Raw genomic sequence first — 17,780 nt, forward strand, 5'->3', positions numbered from 1 at the left:
TTTTCCAGCTGGTTCCTGGACCACCTTTTGTGTTTGGAGCCTTCCTGGTGATGGTAGCCCTTCTAGTTGCTGCCTTTATTCCAGACTCCCACCCATTTGGTAGCAGTGCCCGGTCTCCCTTGCAACATCGAACCTCTCCTCCTTTTTCTCCAGCTGCAAGCATGACCACTGGTGATCCCTTTCTTCACGACATGGTCCATAAGCGGACAGATGGAAGTCAACCCCTCCTACAAGACACAGAACCTTTATAATCTGTCCTTTTATATACATTAAATAAATGTATCTCCACTGTTATGCATACTCTGCAAATGGTGTTCATGGAGATAGGCAAGGTTGTGCTGTACATAGTCATGAAGAGTCATTAGAGCATCAAGAATGTTTATTAGGTAAAAATGGCTTTAAAATTATGAAATATTACATACTAAATGTATGTAAGAAAAACTTAATTATTGTGGTTAAAGGAATGATAATTGAACTCCTTCCCAGTTGATGTTTAAAATTCATACTCAGTTTTTGTACAAAATGGATATAAAACTGAAATCTATGTTTTAGAAAATATAGAAAACATTAAATACTTTATTTATTATGGGACACTGAAACAGAATTATTAATTTAATATTATGATACGGTGTATGTACATTTGGGTTTATTTGCATAAAACTTTAATAGATTTCATATTGTTATTAAATATGTAACACCTCAAATTAGCCTTAAAAAAACTGATGTTATTCTTCCATTTTCTGGTTATCACTGTAACTTATAAAAAGCTATCAGTCTGTTATTAGATAGCAATATTAATGCTGAAAGATACAAGAATTCATTCATAATGCTGTTGAAAGATCACTTCTCATATTATTTTGTTGTACAAAGCAACTAGGTTTTAGAAAAAAAAAACATATCTTACTATGGATGTTTTTTTTTTTTATTAGTTGAGAGAGGTGTATGTATGTAGCATTATTCAGTAATATATCTTGTGCCTTTGAAACATCTATTACAAGAATCTCATTCTGCATAGTTATTATTATTATATATATGAAGTATAATTAATGACTAATAAATAAGAGTTGTATTTATACCACTATTTTTCTTAGTCATAAAGTTGGTGATGCTAAGACTGGTCAGTTTGAGGTGAGGTTCTTTTTCAAGCTAAATCTCATATGATGTAATGGCTGACATAACATTGCTTTAATAAAATGCTTTTAAAATCACAGGTGTAATTAGAAGGATATAACCAATTTGGAAAGTGTAGTTGTGTATTAGTTGTGAACTGTGGTTTAAGACTAGCTAGCTGTAACCTGCTGTACTTCTCAGCATCTAGTATTTGCAAGAGATTCTTGAAAGTATAACACTTTCTAATCTTTCATTATTCCAGTATTTTGCTGTTGCACATATACTGATTCTATCATGAAAACCTGATAATCATAACCTGTTGAATGAAAATAAACTGCTATATTTATATAATACATCAAACCTAACTGCTATCAAGGAAGTTTTAAATAAGACTGCATACTGGAGATTTGCATGATGTAAACACTTTATTTTCACAAAGTAAATTAGTGTTATAAACAGAACAACATGCACATTTTGTGATACATTAACCCTCTGGTCATTTTGACCAACCATGCAACCACCATAAAACTATACATACTGTAACTTCAATTGCAGTGAGTATTTCTTCACAAAATTTCACAGGCTTGTTGTGAACATTACAAGTCTTTTGTTCCAAAAATCAGATTTGTCAATTAAATATTCTTATTAAAAGTTTTTATGTATATATGTGTAGTTTGTGTGAGGTGTTTTCATGTTAAGATTAATAATTTTTTTCCTCTTCCAGTTTTCAGATTTCATATGTATAATCTGTAGAACCTCCTAAACTAATATCAAAAGTGTTTTTAGTAAGATTTTATATTTCCTCAACTCTTTAATGCTTTTATAGACTTAGTCCATTTGATTAACTCTTTAACCACCAAAAATGATAAGAAATAAATCAAAATTATAGTGTTTTCTGTCTATGATGGCTGCAGATTGGGGGGGAAATATAAATTAAAATTGTTTTATCCTGAACAGCTTCACTCGTAACAATTTAAATCTTTTTTAATTTTATCGTTTTATTACATTTTGAACTGTTTCCAACCATGAAACATGTACAACAAGCTAGAAATCACCTGGTAAACTTCTTGCATACATACTTGTAGAGAAAATATTTTTATTTAATTTGTATCATTTGTGTTTTCTAATCTGACCTCATGAGCTTTCAGTTTTTACATTTTACTTTTATAATGAAAAACAAAAAATATGCATAAACAAAACAATTTGATACCTGCATATGGTTTTTGTACTTTTGTGCATTTGAAGATTTAAAGTATCATTGAAAGCTAACCCTGACTTTTGTTTAGGTTTTTGTTAGTACTATACTGAATTTAAAACACAAAATAGTAATGCATACAAAGAACAGTGTCCTATGACTGTTATAATTTAAATGGCTTTATTACTAAGCCAGGAGTGTACTTAAATAATTCCCTCAACTGGTTGAACTTGATGATAGACACTTGTAAACTGTATAGTGAAGGATTCAGAATGTGTTATGAGATCAAGCTAGCATTATGTGTAAATCAGTAAATTAGTTTTCTCCTTCTGTTGGTTATAAATAACCGTAATATTAAATGTCAAAGACAGTTACTGACATTTTGTGAAAAATAATGTGATAGTGTGTGTAAGTTTGAATGTATGGTGTATATCTAAATAAAATTAAGTAATTGGAGACTATGATGTTAAGTTATGTGTTAGTAATATTTACAAGTCTGTAATTTGTATTAAAACTCAGTAACTCAAATAGAGTTGGAAATATTATGTGAAGTCTGAGGGCTTTAATACCAATGGTTGGCAGACCATTACCCATTCATTAACATTGTCTGTGACAACAAACAAGTAAGGTTATCTAATTTGTGCAATTTGGAGTACACAAATGTCACATGTCGGAGAAAGGTGAAGGTTGAAAGTTTAAATATTTGCTTTTAAACTTTAAAAAATTAAAACTCATCAAATAGTTAATTTGATTTATTAACTGTGTTTTGATGTTAAGTTTATAAGACGCATTAAATTTTCAATGCAATTCAAAAACAGATTTGACACATGCATTTTTACTTACCTGGGTCTAGGGGGTTATTAAAGATGGAAACTAATGAACATTATATTTTAGCTTTTATTTGTCTTGTGAATTTGTATGTAACAAGTGCTCCCTTTGTGTTGTAGCATGATTTTCAAAGTTGATGAGTAGGTCCATGTTCAAACTTTTATTAAATGGTGGTTGTTATACATAAGGATTTGTATTACCCAGAATTTTCTTTAATAGTTAAAGAGCTAGTTTTCTTTCCTTTAAGTAAAATTTTCTAGTGAAAAGACCCTGACATAATCCATGGATTACATTTGTCTTAAATATTTGTGTAGATGTATGTTATGACTCATTGAATATATTCTAAATACAACTATGTTAAAAGTTCAAATGCTGAATTTGCTGCTGTTTTAAGTATTTTTATCCATTAGAGAAATTTGTGTTAATCTCTTTAAAATTACATAAAAGCTGTGTTTGAAAAATATGATTTGATGAATTATTTTAGTCATTATATTATGAAAAAAAAGTTACATAAAAGGTCAAGAGCAATGGATCTTTTAACCATTTCTACTCAGTAGTTATATTTGAGTAACATACATAATATTAGAAACTTGTTCTGTGGTACCAGGAATTTGGGTTGTTTAAAGAAAGTATGCAGCAAATAGTGAAAGTGGAATTGGAATAAAAAAAACAAACTTGAGGTCCTCAATAAATACCATTAAATTTCAAATACCTATTTAAATATATGTGACATTATGTATCATGCCAGAAACTGTATGTAGGGGAGAACAAAAAAATTAAGGTGAATTTTATAATTAACATTTAGCACAAATTTAACTGTAGCATTTAACTGTTACTGCTTAAGGAGTGAGTTTGTTTGTTGCTTATTAATACCTGAAATACAAGTAACTGTAATACAATAATACCTTTTAATACAAGTAACTTATTACACTATTTTGAGTATTTTTTTAATTTTTGAAGTAACAACTGGATAAGTGAGTATAATTAAAACAAAGTTTATTAATACGTGTATGATTAATCAGTCTTTTTGTACCTTTTCACTAGTTCTTTTGGTTTAATATATATATTTTGTCATGATGAAATTGTAATAAAGGTTTTTAACTGACTAGATCATTGCTTAAAGTTACTTCATAACTTTTTAAGACAGTAACTTTTAATACTGAGGTCTAGAATCTAATATTGATGAGAAGAAACAAAGTCAAAACAGTTACAAACCAGGTGTATTTACACATAGTTTAGAGTTTTAAATCTTTTTTCCAATAGAAAAAAAATTATATCTAAAATACACTAAATGATACTGAGATTTATAGTATCAGGTATTGGAGAAATTCTCAGTCTGTGGTCTGCTGTTTCCATTCAGATGGTTCATGTGAAGATTGTATAAAGACAGAAATGTACAAGTCCCATTATATATTCCTCAATAGAACAGAGTGAGAACTGCTGATCTGTAGAATAACTAGGCATTCTTCACCACTTTAGTTTCTTTTTATAGTATAATTTCATAAATACTGCTTCATTGGTATGATTGTTAAAATTCCATTGAAGATTTGGCTGTGATATTGGTTGAACATTATTTTTCATGCTGTAGTAAAAGACCAGTTTATAGACTTATGATGTTCCCTGCCAGGACAGTGGTAAGTCTATGGATTTACGATGCTAATATCTGGGATTCCATCCCCTCGGTGGACTCAGAAGATAGCTCGATGTGGCTTTGCTATAAGAAAACACACACACAGACACTTATGCTAAATTCAATTACCCAGGCGGACACAGCAGACAGCCTATTTTGGCTTTGCTCTAAAACTTTAAACAAACCGAGACCTGGCATGGCCTAATGGTTAAGACACTCGACTCGCAGTTTGTAAATCGCGGGTTCAAATTCCTGTCACAATGAACATCTCACCCTTTAAGACGTGATGGCCTACTTATATTACGGGAAATCCCACTATTTGTTGGTAGAAAAGTAGTTCAAGAGATGGTGATGGGTGGTGTTGACGAGCTGGCTTCTCTCTAGTTTATCACTGCTAAATTAGGGATGGCAAGCGCTGATAGTTCTTATGTAGCTTTACGTGAAATTTCAAATAAACCGAATCTTAACAATCCTTTTTCACCTGGCTTAAAAATTTGAGCCAAACAAAAATTATTGTTAGTCCTTGACCCTAGGTAATTATAATTTATTTTAATGCATATTTGGCATTTAAGTGAACGTTTTCAAATATATCCCTCAGCGGTAAGTGTGGAGGCTTATAACATAAAAATGGATTAAAGTACGTGTGGTGAGCACAGCAGCGATAGCTCATTGTGTATCTTTGTTTAAATAAGAAATAAACATTTATATTATTCCTTTATAATTACGTAAAACCTCTTTCTTCAATCACACGATGAGTATATCTATCGCAGGTCTAGTTGCTGGTATTATGTTATTTGCATTGTTTATCTTTGGTAAGTTTGTATGGTGTCACTCCCGTACAGAACGAATATTTCTCCACAAATTTGCAAATCCATTAACGGTGTATTACGTACGGTCCGACTGCTACAATCGTTACACAATTATAATTTGTGTGTTTTCCATAACGAGTTGATTATAAACAACAACGAATAAAAAAATTACTCTTGTATTACATTCTAGCTTTAAAACGTGCTGTATGAAAACAGCATACCTTTGACTAGTTGGCGGATGAATTCTTTAAAGGTTGTTTAAAATCCATTACGTTTTATAAATAAATATATAACCGCTCAGACAAACTGAAAACGAATATTGGTTGTTTTGAAGCTTTATTTATTTTTTTAAATATAAATTAACATTTTTTTCTATAGTTTATATAAGTATTTTTGGCGCATGTTGCAACTTATAATTGTGCATGCTTCCAGACTTAACCTTGACCCGGCAAGGTCAGATGGTTAGGGCGTTCGACTCGTAATCTGAGAATCGCAGGTTCGAATCACGGTCATACCAAACATGCTCGCCCTTTCAGCCGTGGGGGCGATATACTGTGTCGATCAGTACCACTATTCGTTGGTAAAAGAGTATCCCAAAAGTTGGCTGTGGGTGGTGATGACTAGCTGCCTTCCCTCTAGTCTTGCACTGCTAAATTAGGGACGACTAGTGCAGATAGCCCTCGAGTAGCTTTGCGCGAAATCAAAAAACAAACAGACTTAACCTCTCCATCACCACCACCATCGGCTCAGCGGTAAGTATGAAAACTTGCTTCATTAAAAATTTGATCCTGAGAGCTGCGGTGAACAGAGAACAGATTACCTATTTTATAGCTTGGTGTTTGACAATAACATTGAAAAATAAACGTACAGTACTTACAAATGGCATTATATCATATTACTACCTTCTTTCCCCTGTATAACGCTAGTTTTAAGAAAATAGACAAATTTTGAGGAATGAAAGTTATAAATAATTTGAACACAGGTTTACGTGAGTTGGCTGGAAGCTTTAAATCTAACTGATTGTACAAAGAAAAACAGTTTTAACTCGTATAGTTAATATAAAAGAGAAGAAGCTAATTAGACATATTAAAAGGACCCTGCATAGCCAGGTGGTTAAGGCACTCGACTCGCAATTTGAAGGTCGCGGATTCGATTTCCCCTCCCACCAAACATTCTCACCCTTTCAGCTGTGGGGGCGTTATAAAGTGATGACCAATCCCACTATTCGTTGGTAAAAAGAGTAGCCCAAAGTTGCCTCCGGGTGGGGATCACCAGCTGCCTTCTTTCTAGCCTCACACTACTAAATTAGAGACGGTTAGCGCAGATAGTCCTCGTGTAGCTTTGCACGAAATGTCGAAACAAACATTTTAAGAGTAAACCCTTAATAAAAAAAAAAAGAACTTGCTTTGTCACAATATATTCAGACATAGATGTTTTCGGATATAAAACAACGATATATTTTGAAATGTTGAATTAATGAAATAACATTCAGTTGTTTACTTGCTAATTTGAAGAATACTATTATTTGATAGCTGGAATTTAGCTAAAATACCTGTATGAAGTATCAGATTATTAGCTAAAACAATCATTTTTGTTATCCAGAAATTCTATAAATAAGAAACCCATCACTAGCTCAGCAGCAAGTTTTAAGGTTTTAACGCTAAAAATTTAATGCATATCACCTATTATGAAGCATGGGTAGACACTGTGATGGTTTGGGGGTGTTTTTCTGCTGAGGTGACAGGAGAATAGATGGAATAATGGACCAGTACAAGTACCATCAGATAGTGATCCGTTGTGGTATACCCAATGGTATGCGTATTATTGATAAAAACATTCTACTATTAAGAATATAATGACTCCAAACACTCGTCCAACCTGTGTAGAAATTACTTAGCTAAAAAACAAACAAACAATAAAGCTGCTGGATTCATTCAAATGATGCTATGGCCCCCACAGAGCCCCGATTTCAACCCAGTTGATACACCAAACACTTGACAAATCAAAAGGAACTTTATGGGAGTGTATTAGAGATATTTGGAACAAAATCCCAAAGAACATTTCAATTAAATATGTTTAAAGAATGCCTAAAAGACTGTTTGTAGTTATTGAATCAAAAGAGGAAACACAAAATATTACCTGCTTGCTGAACCCAAACACTTTTACTGAGTTTCTTTGTACTAAATATAACAATTGATAAAATGTTGATGTTTGACCTGTGATTTATCTTCCGTTGTTCTTTAAAAGTAGCGTGAAATCTAATTTTTGACCCTGCACTAATACTTTTGCACAGTGCTGTGCTCTGTCTATTTTTAATACTTGTTATCATTGGATAATTACATCACCATTTTTAGCTTTGATACATCTGCTAGAAGTGCATCATCTTTTACCTGCAATGTCTTTGATATTCATGTGCATTAATATGACATATTTATCCTTTTTTTTCCTTCATCCAGCTTTTCTTTTCTTTATTACACTTGATGGAAGTATTTTTTCAAGTTTCTTACATTCTTCCGTACTATGCTTTTCATATTTCTTCCATCTTCAGGGGCCAGGTGGTTAAAGCACTCGACTCATAATCCGAGGGTCACGGATTCGAATCCCCATCACACCAAACATGCTCGCCCTTCTAGCGGTGTGGGCGTTATAATGTGACGATCAGTTCCACTATTCGTCGGTAAAAGAGTAGTCCAGTAGTTAGTGGTGATAACTGCTAAATTAGGGACGGTTAGTGCAGATAGCCCTCTTGTAGTTTTGCGCGAAATTCAAAACAAACCAAACCAAAACCTTCTATCTTCCATGAACTTGAATTCCTCTTCTATTCACTTCTGTTTGTGTGTGTGTGTGTTTTTGTTTCTTTGCTTAATTTTAATGGATTTAACTTCCTCGGCTATTTCAATTAGTGCTTATTCTAAAATTTCCAATTTTGACGTCTTCTTCATCATCAAGTTCTTTAAAGCGCTTCTAAATGTAACTTTTACTTTTAATTAATTAGATCTTTTTCTATTATAATTGCAAAATCGAGCATTTTATGCTTTTGATTCCTTAAAGTTACCCAGTTTCATCTTGATGGTGCATACGAGGGCATGATAACTTCCGCAATCAACCCTTGTGTGGGTTTTCAATTTTTGAATCTTCTGTTGATAGTGATGCAATAAGTTTGGTTTCTAACATGTTCTCTAGGACTTTTCCGTATGTATTTTCTTCTTGTGTGGTGCTTAAACCATGTGTTATAAGTTACTTGGTCATTTGCAACATAGTAAGCAATATATTTTTCTCTTCTTTCATTTTTATCTCTAAGTTCTTGTGGTTCAACAAAAATATTCATTCGCTCACAACCAACTGTCTCATTTAGATCTCCCATTATTATGATTATTTCTTGCCGTTTACATTGATTTTTTTTGCTTTATTATGATCTTTATAGAAAGTATCAATGTCGTCTACTTCATTTTCGACTGTCAGTGCATGGACACGCATTGTTATAATGTTGAAAACTTTATCCTTTATCACAAGCATCGCTCTATCAGATATTGCCCAAAATTCATACAATTACTTTGAGTTTTCTTCATCCAAAACTGATCCAACTCTTCTTTTGTGCAGTTAACTTCCTGATTATAAATTATCTTCTGAAACAATTGTTCCAGAATCTTTCCAACGTTTTTCTTAGAGACCTAGAGTACTGACCTTTAATCTCTTCGACTCATATTCCACTTTACCACTTTGACTGCTCTCTTCTGAATGTAGAAACTAACATTCTGGTAGTCAGGAGTCATCTGTTACACACAGTTTTCTTACATAGCGAGGCGTTTTCCCTATTTCCATGTGAGACCACTTTCACACCAGTATGGGTTTTCCCAGATTTGTGAAATACCGTAGATTATGCTTGGAAAAACATTGCAATATATTGCCATTTCTTGCTGAAGATTGCAGTGCTCAACTAATTTGAATGAGTTTCCTTTATTGTCGCCCCAGTTGCACCAGATATCTACTGGATGAGATGATCCATCACCCTGCGCACTCAATGGCTTCAATTGTAATCCTGGTAAGAGAGGTTAATGGGTGTTAAGGGTGACCTAGAGGCGTCAGTAACTAGAGAGTATTGTCTTATACTTATTCTGATAGTTGATCGTCCTACTACTGCATGCAGTTTAACGTCATACCCAGAATACGTGTGCAGAAATCAGTTCACCTGACTCCACAGTGGCATGTCTGCGAACTTATATTGCTAAAAAACGGGGTTCAACACCGTGGTGGGCAGCTAGCTCTTTTTGTAGCTTTGTGCTTAATAACAAATAACAGTTCACTTGAAGATACCTCATTACTTACAGTAGGCCTTAGAGTTCAGTATTTGAGCGTTTGATTTTTCATTTACATTAATGATGCTGATAGTAGCATATAATTAACAAAGCTTACTGGTGATATTACATTATTGAGTATTTTTTATTGAATTGATGACATTATGGTTTTGCAAAATAACTTTGATCAATTAGTAAGTTGGACAGATATTTGGAAAATTATATTTGATTTTAGTAAGTTGCATGGTAGTGCATTTGGACTATCATAACTGGATCAGATGTTCACTATAAATGGGAACTCACTCAACAACATCATAGGAAAATAGGATCTCAGCGTAATAACGAATAAGTCACTCAAATTATTCATGCAGTGGGTTGATGGTAGTAGTAAAGCTAAGACAATTTTGGGACATACAAACATTTTTATCGTAATGTAAGTAAAAAGGTGTAATTATATCATTAAATATATTATTACTTGAGCCACATTTTGAATACTCATCTGCAGTTTTGGTTTCCTTGTTGAAAATTGTTTAGAGGACTACTACTAAGATGATTCCTGGACGGATGTTTTTTATTATTTCTTGACTTATTTTATTTTCTGGACAGAAGGGTAGAAAGTGAACCTAATGAAGTTAACAAGGTAATTCATGGGATTGGTAGGACGAGAAGACAAGTTAAAAGTTTAAACAAAACAGGTAGGCTCCAATTGAGACAGTTTTATTTTTTAGTAGTATGATTAACTTATGGGACGTTTGATTATTCACTTGTTATAAACGCACGGCTACACAATAGACTATATATTCTTTGTAAAACACGGGTACTAAAGCCCAAATGTTAGCGTTATAACCATTCAGATTTAACGTTGAGCTACCAGTGGCTAAACTGAATGTATTAGCATCAGCAATAATGTTGGCCAGAACCTTATAATAATTTAAAAGGTTTGTGTGTTTGTGTTTTTCTTTCAGCAAAGCCACAAAGGCTATCTGCTCAGTCCACCGAGGGGAATCGAAACCCTGATTTTAGCGTTGTAAATCCGGAGACATACCGCTGTACTAGCGGGAGGCAATTTAAAAGGAATACTCGTGTAAGAAAATTACACGAATATTAATTTTATCTATGGTGACAAAAATCAATATAAATATTATTTAGTTTCTGAAATAAGAAAAAATAAAGTGAGCTTGAAATAAACCAGACAATATACATGTTATTCTGACAAATTTACGATAATGCTTCTCTTTCCACGAATGGAAATCGAGTTTCAAATTTGCACGCAAAAATCCAACCTGATATTTTGGTCCGGCATGGCCAGGTGGTTAAGGCACTCGACTCATAATCCAAGGGTTGCGGGTTCCAATCCCTATCACACCAAACATACTGCCCTTTCAGCTGTGAAGACGTTATAATGTGACGATTAATCCCACTATTCGTTGGTAAAAGAGTAGCCCAAGCGTTGATGATGGGTGGTGATGACGAGCTGCCTTCCATCTAGTCTTACAATGCTAAATTAGGTACGGCTGGTGCAAATAGCCCTCGTATAGCTTTGCGCGATATTCAAACCAAACCAAACTAACCTGATATTTTAAATAATTATATTGTAAATATTCATAATAGAAGGCGTTGTATTATATTATTTATTGAAACAATTCGAATATTTTTGGGCGTAGACCGATTATAAAGACTGGTAATGGTGTGGATAAATGATTAGAATAAATGAATTTTTAATAACAGTAACTCAGCAATTGTTAGAATGTTTAATTAATTGTTCTTGTAACTTAACTAGTTCAAGTATTTATCACGAATTACAATTTATAATTGACAGTGAAACTTATAAGTTCGGCGTGTGAAAGTTCAACTGAAGATGTAGATTTAACTTTTCAGAGTTAATTTCAAATCAACTTTCAGTTTAAAGTTTTAACGTGTTTGAACGCAGTCACTATCAGTGTTAGTCAGTAAGTTGAGCATTAATGTATTAAAGATAAAATTATCATGTCGTAGTTGCCCTGATGTCATATTTTACTTCATGCTACTAGCTCAACTAATATTACTATTAATATAACTGGTGTTAGTAATAACAAAATAAGTAATAGTACTAGTACCACTACCACTGTAGTTATTCTGGGAAGCCTGGCATAACCCGTGGTTAGAGCTTGGTCTCTTGCAAACTGTGAGCTTGAATCCCCATTGCCAAGCATGCTTACCATTTCAGCTATAGGGTCATTATAATTTATAATTACAATAAAATTGCTATTACAGTCATTCTCATTATTTGTTGGTAAAACAAAAAGAGTAAAAAGTCTACCCCTGTTTAAAGTGAATATTCTAACAAACTGTACTTGAGACATGAAAACTCTCAACTTTATGTGGACTTGGTCCATTTGACCAACTTTGTCACCATGAAACTACATGTACTATCACTCTGGTGGTATTAAATGTATCTTCATGAAATCTGGTATACTTTTAGTTAATAATGTAAGTCTTGGGCATGCGAAAAAGTCCATTTTTTTAATAAAGTATTTATACTAAAGATTTATCATAGAATTTATGAAGCCTTTAATGAGTAAGTCAGAGTGCAAAGTGATTTTCATACTAAAAGTAAAATTACCAGTCTTAAAAGTTGTCTGAATTCTCATTATCAGAGTCTATGTATATCTTCTAACTGCATTGTCAACTTTCATTGCTCTAGCAGATAGATCTTCTTATGATTATGAAGTAGCCAAGCATCTGTTCACCTGGATGCCTATTTCACCATCAAACTTAACTGCTGAAACGTGAATCTCAGTAAAGGGCTTTGTGGGAAGTGATACTCTCTATAACATTTTTTTTTCAGGAATAAAGGCTAAGAACACCATCAGTAGACTGATTGATATAGGTTGATGCTCTGATGTCCACTATGGAAACTTGTCTAAAGCAGTTTGCACTCCATTGATTTTTCCACAATGTGTACTGCTACTGTGGGAGTCTTCCTTGGCATGAGGATGATAGAGGTAGCTCAAGGAGCAGCTATGTCAGAATCCAGTTTAATTTTACGTGATGAAGTAGTGGGAAGCTGCTACTGAGCAAAGATGCATGATGTCATGTTTGTGCAAGAAATTTGCACACATCCCTAGTTATGCTTGTCTTTTAACAAAGCATTCTTTGAAAGGGCACTTTATCACTTTTCTCTGACACTCTGGCATGTTCTCTTTCCCATCAGTAGGCAGAGGTGTAGCTGGGCTCTGTATGCCTTGATTCCATTTGACAGTGCCCTGAATCCACAGTTGGTGCTTTGAAAAATCTTAAAAGAAAACCATGATCTCTATCATACTGAAACACTGAAAATTCCCATGTTTATTGGTCTGGACCTTGAATCTTTTATGCACCTAACAACACTTCTGTCAATGGGGATTATTTCTGTAGAAGAGGAAGGTAGCTGTCTTTCTAAATGTTGTGGACTCACCACCTGCATCCATTCCTCATGATTCCTTGATTGCATCATCAGTTGAATTACCATTGGTGAGGTGGTTAGTGGTAATTTAGGACTGTAAGAGTTCAGAGGGCCATTTCTGCCTCAAGCCCACGTGTTGAATGCATCATTAGACATTGTGTTTTCATTGGTCCCAAAGACATAAAAGTAAGTCCAACTTCAGGTGGTGGAGGAAGTACTTGAAATTCCAAAGTATCATTAAAATAAAAAATCTTTTCTTTCCATTTCATCAATTTGAGGTCGTTATTTACAACTATAGAATACAAGAAACTCTACTAACCTATTCAAAAGAAATTTAATATAGCTGGAAGAGTTAAGAAATTGGTATTAAGTATGTAAAATCAAGAGTGAAAACATAGGGTCAACTAAAGTTGAATTAATCACAAAAACTGTGAAGAGTTTGGGTTAAGGTTGCAATGCCTCCTTTACATAAAAAGATACATTGTTCAGGACAAAGTATAAAACAAACTTAAAATCAAGGTTCAGCATATTGATTACAGGTCACATGTACTCACAAATATTCAGCCAGAAGGACATGATCCCTACTACCTATGGACTTCAGTTGACACTAGCATCTGATGATCATAAACTCAACCAAACCATTAGCTGCCTCCATGGTAATCAGTGACATCATAATGGCCTGCAGCTTTCTTGTACCTACCATATTCCATCCAATGACATGATTGTTCACTAATATAGCTTGGTAACACAAAGTGGTAGGAAAAAAATTGAAGGTGCAAGTATTCGCATTAATGATTGGTATAGATTGAAAAACATGTTTAACCTCATTTTTCTGCCTGTGAAAACATCATTGACATTTCCTTTATCTAGCAGCAACAAGAATTGTCATTTGTGATAGAATTACAATATCTCACTCTGGCAGCTTGCATGTAGAACTTGGCTCATACTGAACTATGTTAGAAATATATTCTGAAAATTGAGTTATTTAAAGTAATTCGGTCTACATGATTTAAAAATTTTCACATAAATATTAGGTTACCATGTTCAGATATAGTATTCATAAATTTTATGTTTTCACAAATTACTTCATTTCAGTACTGCCTGACAGAAATACTACCAGTCAAATTTATGAAACACAGTGCAAATAATATTTTCATGCAAAGGTAGTGAAAGTATCTATCTGCAAAACATTTCAGCATGAAACTATCTATTATGTCTGATTCCTGCATTAACCCTTTCACAGTGTGCTTGGTATAATATAAAGTTCATATACACATTTGCACACTTTAAGTATTTATGCTATAACTTTTGACATAGTATGTGTATCTTAAATTTTTGTTAGGCTTTTAGTAAAGATTACAAGTATTTTGTATACAAAAAATCTGACTTTTTAATGAAATAGTTTTATTAAATATTTATTTGTGAACATATCAAGTCTGGTTACTAGTCCAAGTGCAAAGTGATTTCATGTTATGATTAAAAAAATCTATTTTTCATCCCTAAAGTCTCAAATATTATTTTTGTAATCTCTAAAACTTACTAAATACATTTCAAACATTTGTTTTCAGTAAGGCTATATACTGTTACCTTATGTGGGGTCTATCAACTAACCAACATCATAACTATTATAAAAGGATTAGGAAATAAAAATTATGCTTTTTGTTGTTTTTTTTGTGTTATTTTCCAATTGCTTATGCCTAAGTAAATGGAAAAGACCTATTTTTCTCTTCAAACTTTGCTTTTGTGACCTGGGTAATGAAATTTTCAAATTTACCCATTTTCCAGAACATTTCAGGTAAATTCAGTACTGAGTAGCTGATAGAGAATTTTCTAGAACTTTCAATATTAATATATATATACAGGGGCTCACCACTCACCACTTCAGTTTAGCTCTTGCTGCCTAAGTGAACACATAGACCTATCTGATTTTATCAGAGATGGCATCAAGAAGCTGCAAACATTGTCCAGACACATATTGCTATGTATGTGGTCAATTTATCAAGATAAGAATGACAAAGTACTCTCTGACAGCATATGCTAAAATGTGTGAAGCCTACAAGGCATATTTCAGCATGGCTGTCGGGGATCAAGACAAACCTTGGGCACCTCATTTTACCTGTGAACACTGCAGAAAAACTCTAGTAGGTAAAACGGACAATTTTTGCTTGCCTGAATAGTAAGATTTTATATTATACAAATTGCAGTTGTTACCATATCCAGTAATATGAAACTGACCTGGGCTTTGTTATGTTTTAGTGGAGTAGTATTTTGTATTATACACTAATATTTAAATTGTTATACATTATATATGAATACAGATTATTACTCTTTAGAAATAAGTTGTGAAACTTATTTTTCTTAAAATATAGAAGAATAAATGAAGAAGTAAAGCAAACAATTATCTTTTCCAGCTATGACCTTTGTACTTGGTTACTGATGGACATGGGTTGCCAAGCCTCATAAAATTTCATGTGTGGAGGATAGTTTTTTTAGGTTTATATATATATACACACACACAGTTGAATAGCCAAAAAATCATAGATAACAATATGGATATCATGGAATTCCACTACAATTTATTATGCTTAGTATTAAAGCTGTATTTAGGTCTAAAAAAAGTATGAAACTTCGAGCAGACTAAAGACGCAACCTACCTCTTTGAATCTTGGTTCATAAAAAAAAACATGATAGCCTTTTCACAGATTAAAACCAGACAAAACCACTAGGAGTCAATTTGAGCTATCAGTTAGTTATTCACATGTCATATATTGTAGTAAGAATATATAAGAGATTGTTTCTAAAAATGGAAAGAGGTGAGCAGGACCACTGTGTTTTGATTCAGTACATAATCTATATCTCAGCAGAATGAAAAGATAATGAGGTTCTTATTTTATATTCTAGTTTGTAAGTATTGGTAATTTGAGTTCCTAATTTGTACAAAACTATAGACCTAGTATTTTGATGTCACAAATATCTATTAACCATTGCTGCATTCAATATAACACTTGACTCACTAAAATTTATATTTAGGTGGGTTCTTTTAATATTTACTTTTGAATTAAGACATTAACTCATATGTAATATTAAAGTTTGATAATCTACAAGTTGATTACAAACTAGTTCACATAAGTTTGTAAAGCAGTAGCTCAATCAAATTTTGAATCCAGTCAACAATGACTAAAGAAGGTCAAAACGTTGTTAGCTCTTCTACATAGTGCTTTCTCTACCCATACCAGCTGTTTTTTGCATATATAATTGACAGTGAAAAGTTATACTTACAGTAGAATCTTCACTGTGTTGATAGCCTGGTAGTTTATTATACATATGTAAGGTTAGTGATTTTTGATATCTTCTCCAGCAATATGCTGGGCAATTGTTGTAGATGGATCCATTATTTAACAATTGAACTTTTAAGCCACTTCAAAACTCATCAGTGAGATGTTGTAGATAAAAATAACACTCATTGATCAGACATTTCCTGTGAAGTCATTGTGATTTTTATGAGGTACAGTTTAAATGAAGAATGAAAAGACTTTGAATCTGTCTTGAAGTTTATTTCTGAAATTATGACCTTAACATAAAAACAATACAGTATATAGACATTGAGGTCACCTGTCAACCTAAAAGTACAAAATTAAAAACATATATATTATTTGGAATCCATTGCACTTATTTGAGGTAGTTCTGTAAGCTTGGAACTGACAGAAAGATAGTTTTTCTAATGAGATTTTAATCTAAGTTTTCAAACCTTAAACTTATTGCACATAATATTTAAGTTTGTATTTCCAACCTCTACATTTATTCATTGAAATTGGTGTCAAACTAATCGTTAGTCATCACACTTCTAAACATTTATTATTCAACATCAGTGATCTTCTTACACACTAAAAAAATAATGTTTTTCTAATTCTTTATATATCAGTGCAATGTGCATGACACTTAACACAGGATCTCCTTTAACCACAGCCAAAGTAGTGTTTTGTAGCTGGCAGAGCAAAAACCAAGATAATCTACTACGTGTTTCTGGAAAGTGTTGGAAACTTTGGAATCTACTACCTAAATATGCAACCCATACAATAATAACTTAATGTAGTTGGGAGCTATGTGTGGTCAAAGAAAGGGTTTTGGAGTGGTTACACCACCTTATCAGCAGTGGTCACATATACTGTTTAGTTATCTCTTTTTTTTGTTTTGTTTTGTTAAATTACATGTCCTTTCTTCATTTGCACTTGAAGTTAGAGACCTGTTTTCCTTCTTCTGAATTGACAGAATGCTGCTACTTTTATTACTGGGTTTTCTATTGTAATTTGGAAACTTCATAAATCTCACCAAAACCAGATAAATCCCAGACTTATGTCTGATCCTTGCCACCAATGATTCTCTAGTTGAGGGAGAAGTTTTGAGGTAATATAAAAAGTATTTTTGAACATTTTGGCTTTGTTACTATGACATAAGAAACATTTGAAGTAGTATCATCTCTTTCCAAAAT

The 17,780-nt window shown here is 32.9% G+C and overlaps 2 protein-coding genes across 5 annotated transcripts in view; both read left to right on the forward strand.

Annotated features, from left to right (window-relative positions):
* Positions 1–4,238, forward strand: part of LOC143245066 (hippocampus abundant transcript 1 protein-like) — a 28,902-nt gene extending 24,664 nt beyond the window's left edge. Inside the window, 1 exon segment of the mRNA XM_076490870.1 lies at positions 9–4,238. Within this exon segment, the coding sequence (XP_076346985.1) occupies positions 9–251 (243 nt within the window). The 3' untranslated portion in view covers positions 252–4,238.
* A 6,968-nt stretch (positions 4,239–11,206) lies between these two features.
* Positions 11,207–17,780, forward strand: part of LOC143245067 (uncharacterized) — a 30,539-nt gene continuing 23,965 nt past the window's right edge. The window contains exon 1 of one of the 4 annotated variants that reach the window (XM_076490874.1): positions 11,207–11,375. The gene's annotated coding sequence lies outside the window, so the exon portion shown is untranslated. Of the gene's footprint in view, positions 11,376–11,509; positions 11,817–15,128; positions 15,437–17,780 lie in introns of those variants that run through there. The other 3 variants (XM_076490872.1, XM_076490873.1, XM_076490875.1) reach the window with 3 other exon arrangements.

The sequence above is a fragment of the Tachypleus tridentatus genome, chromosome 2, assembly GCF_004210375.1.
Source record: "Tachypleus tridentatus isolate NWPU-2018 chromosome 2, ASM421037v1, whole genome shotgun sequence".
In the NCBI taxonomy this organism is placed as follows: Eukaryota; Metazoa; Arthropoda; class Merostomata; order Xiphosura; family Limulidae; genus Tachypleus; species Tachypleus tridentatus.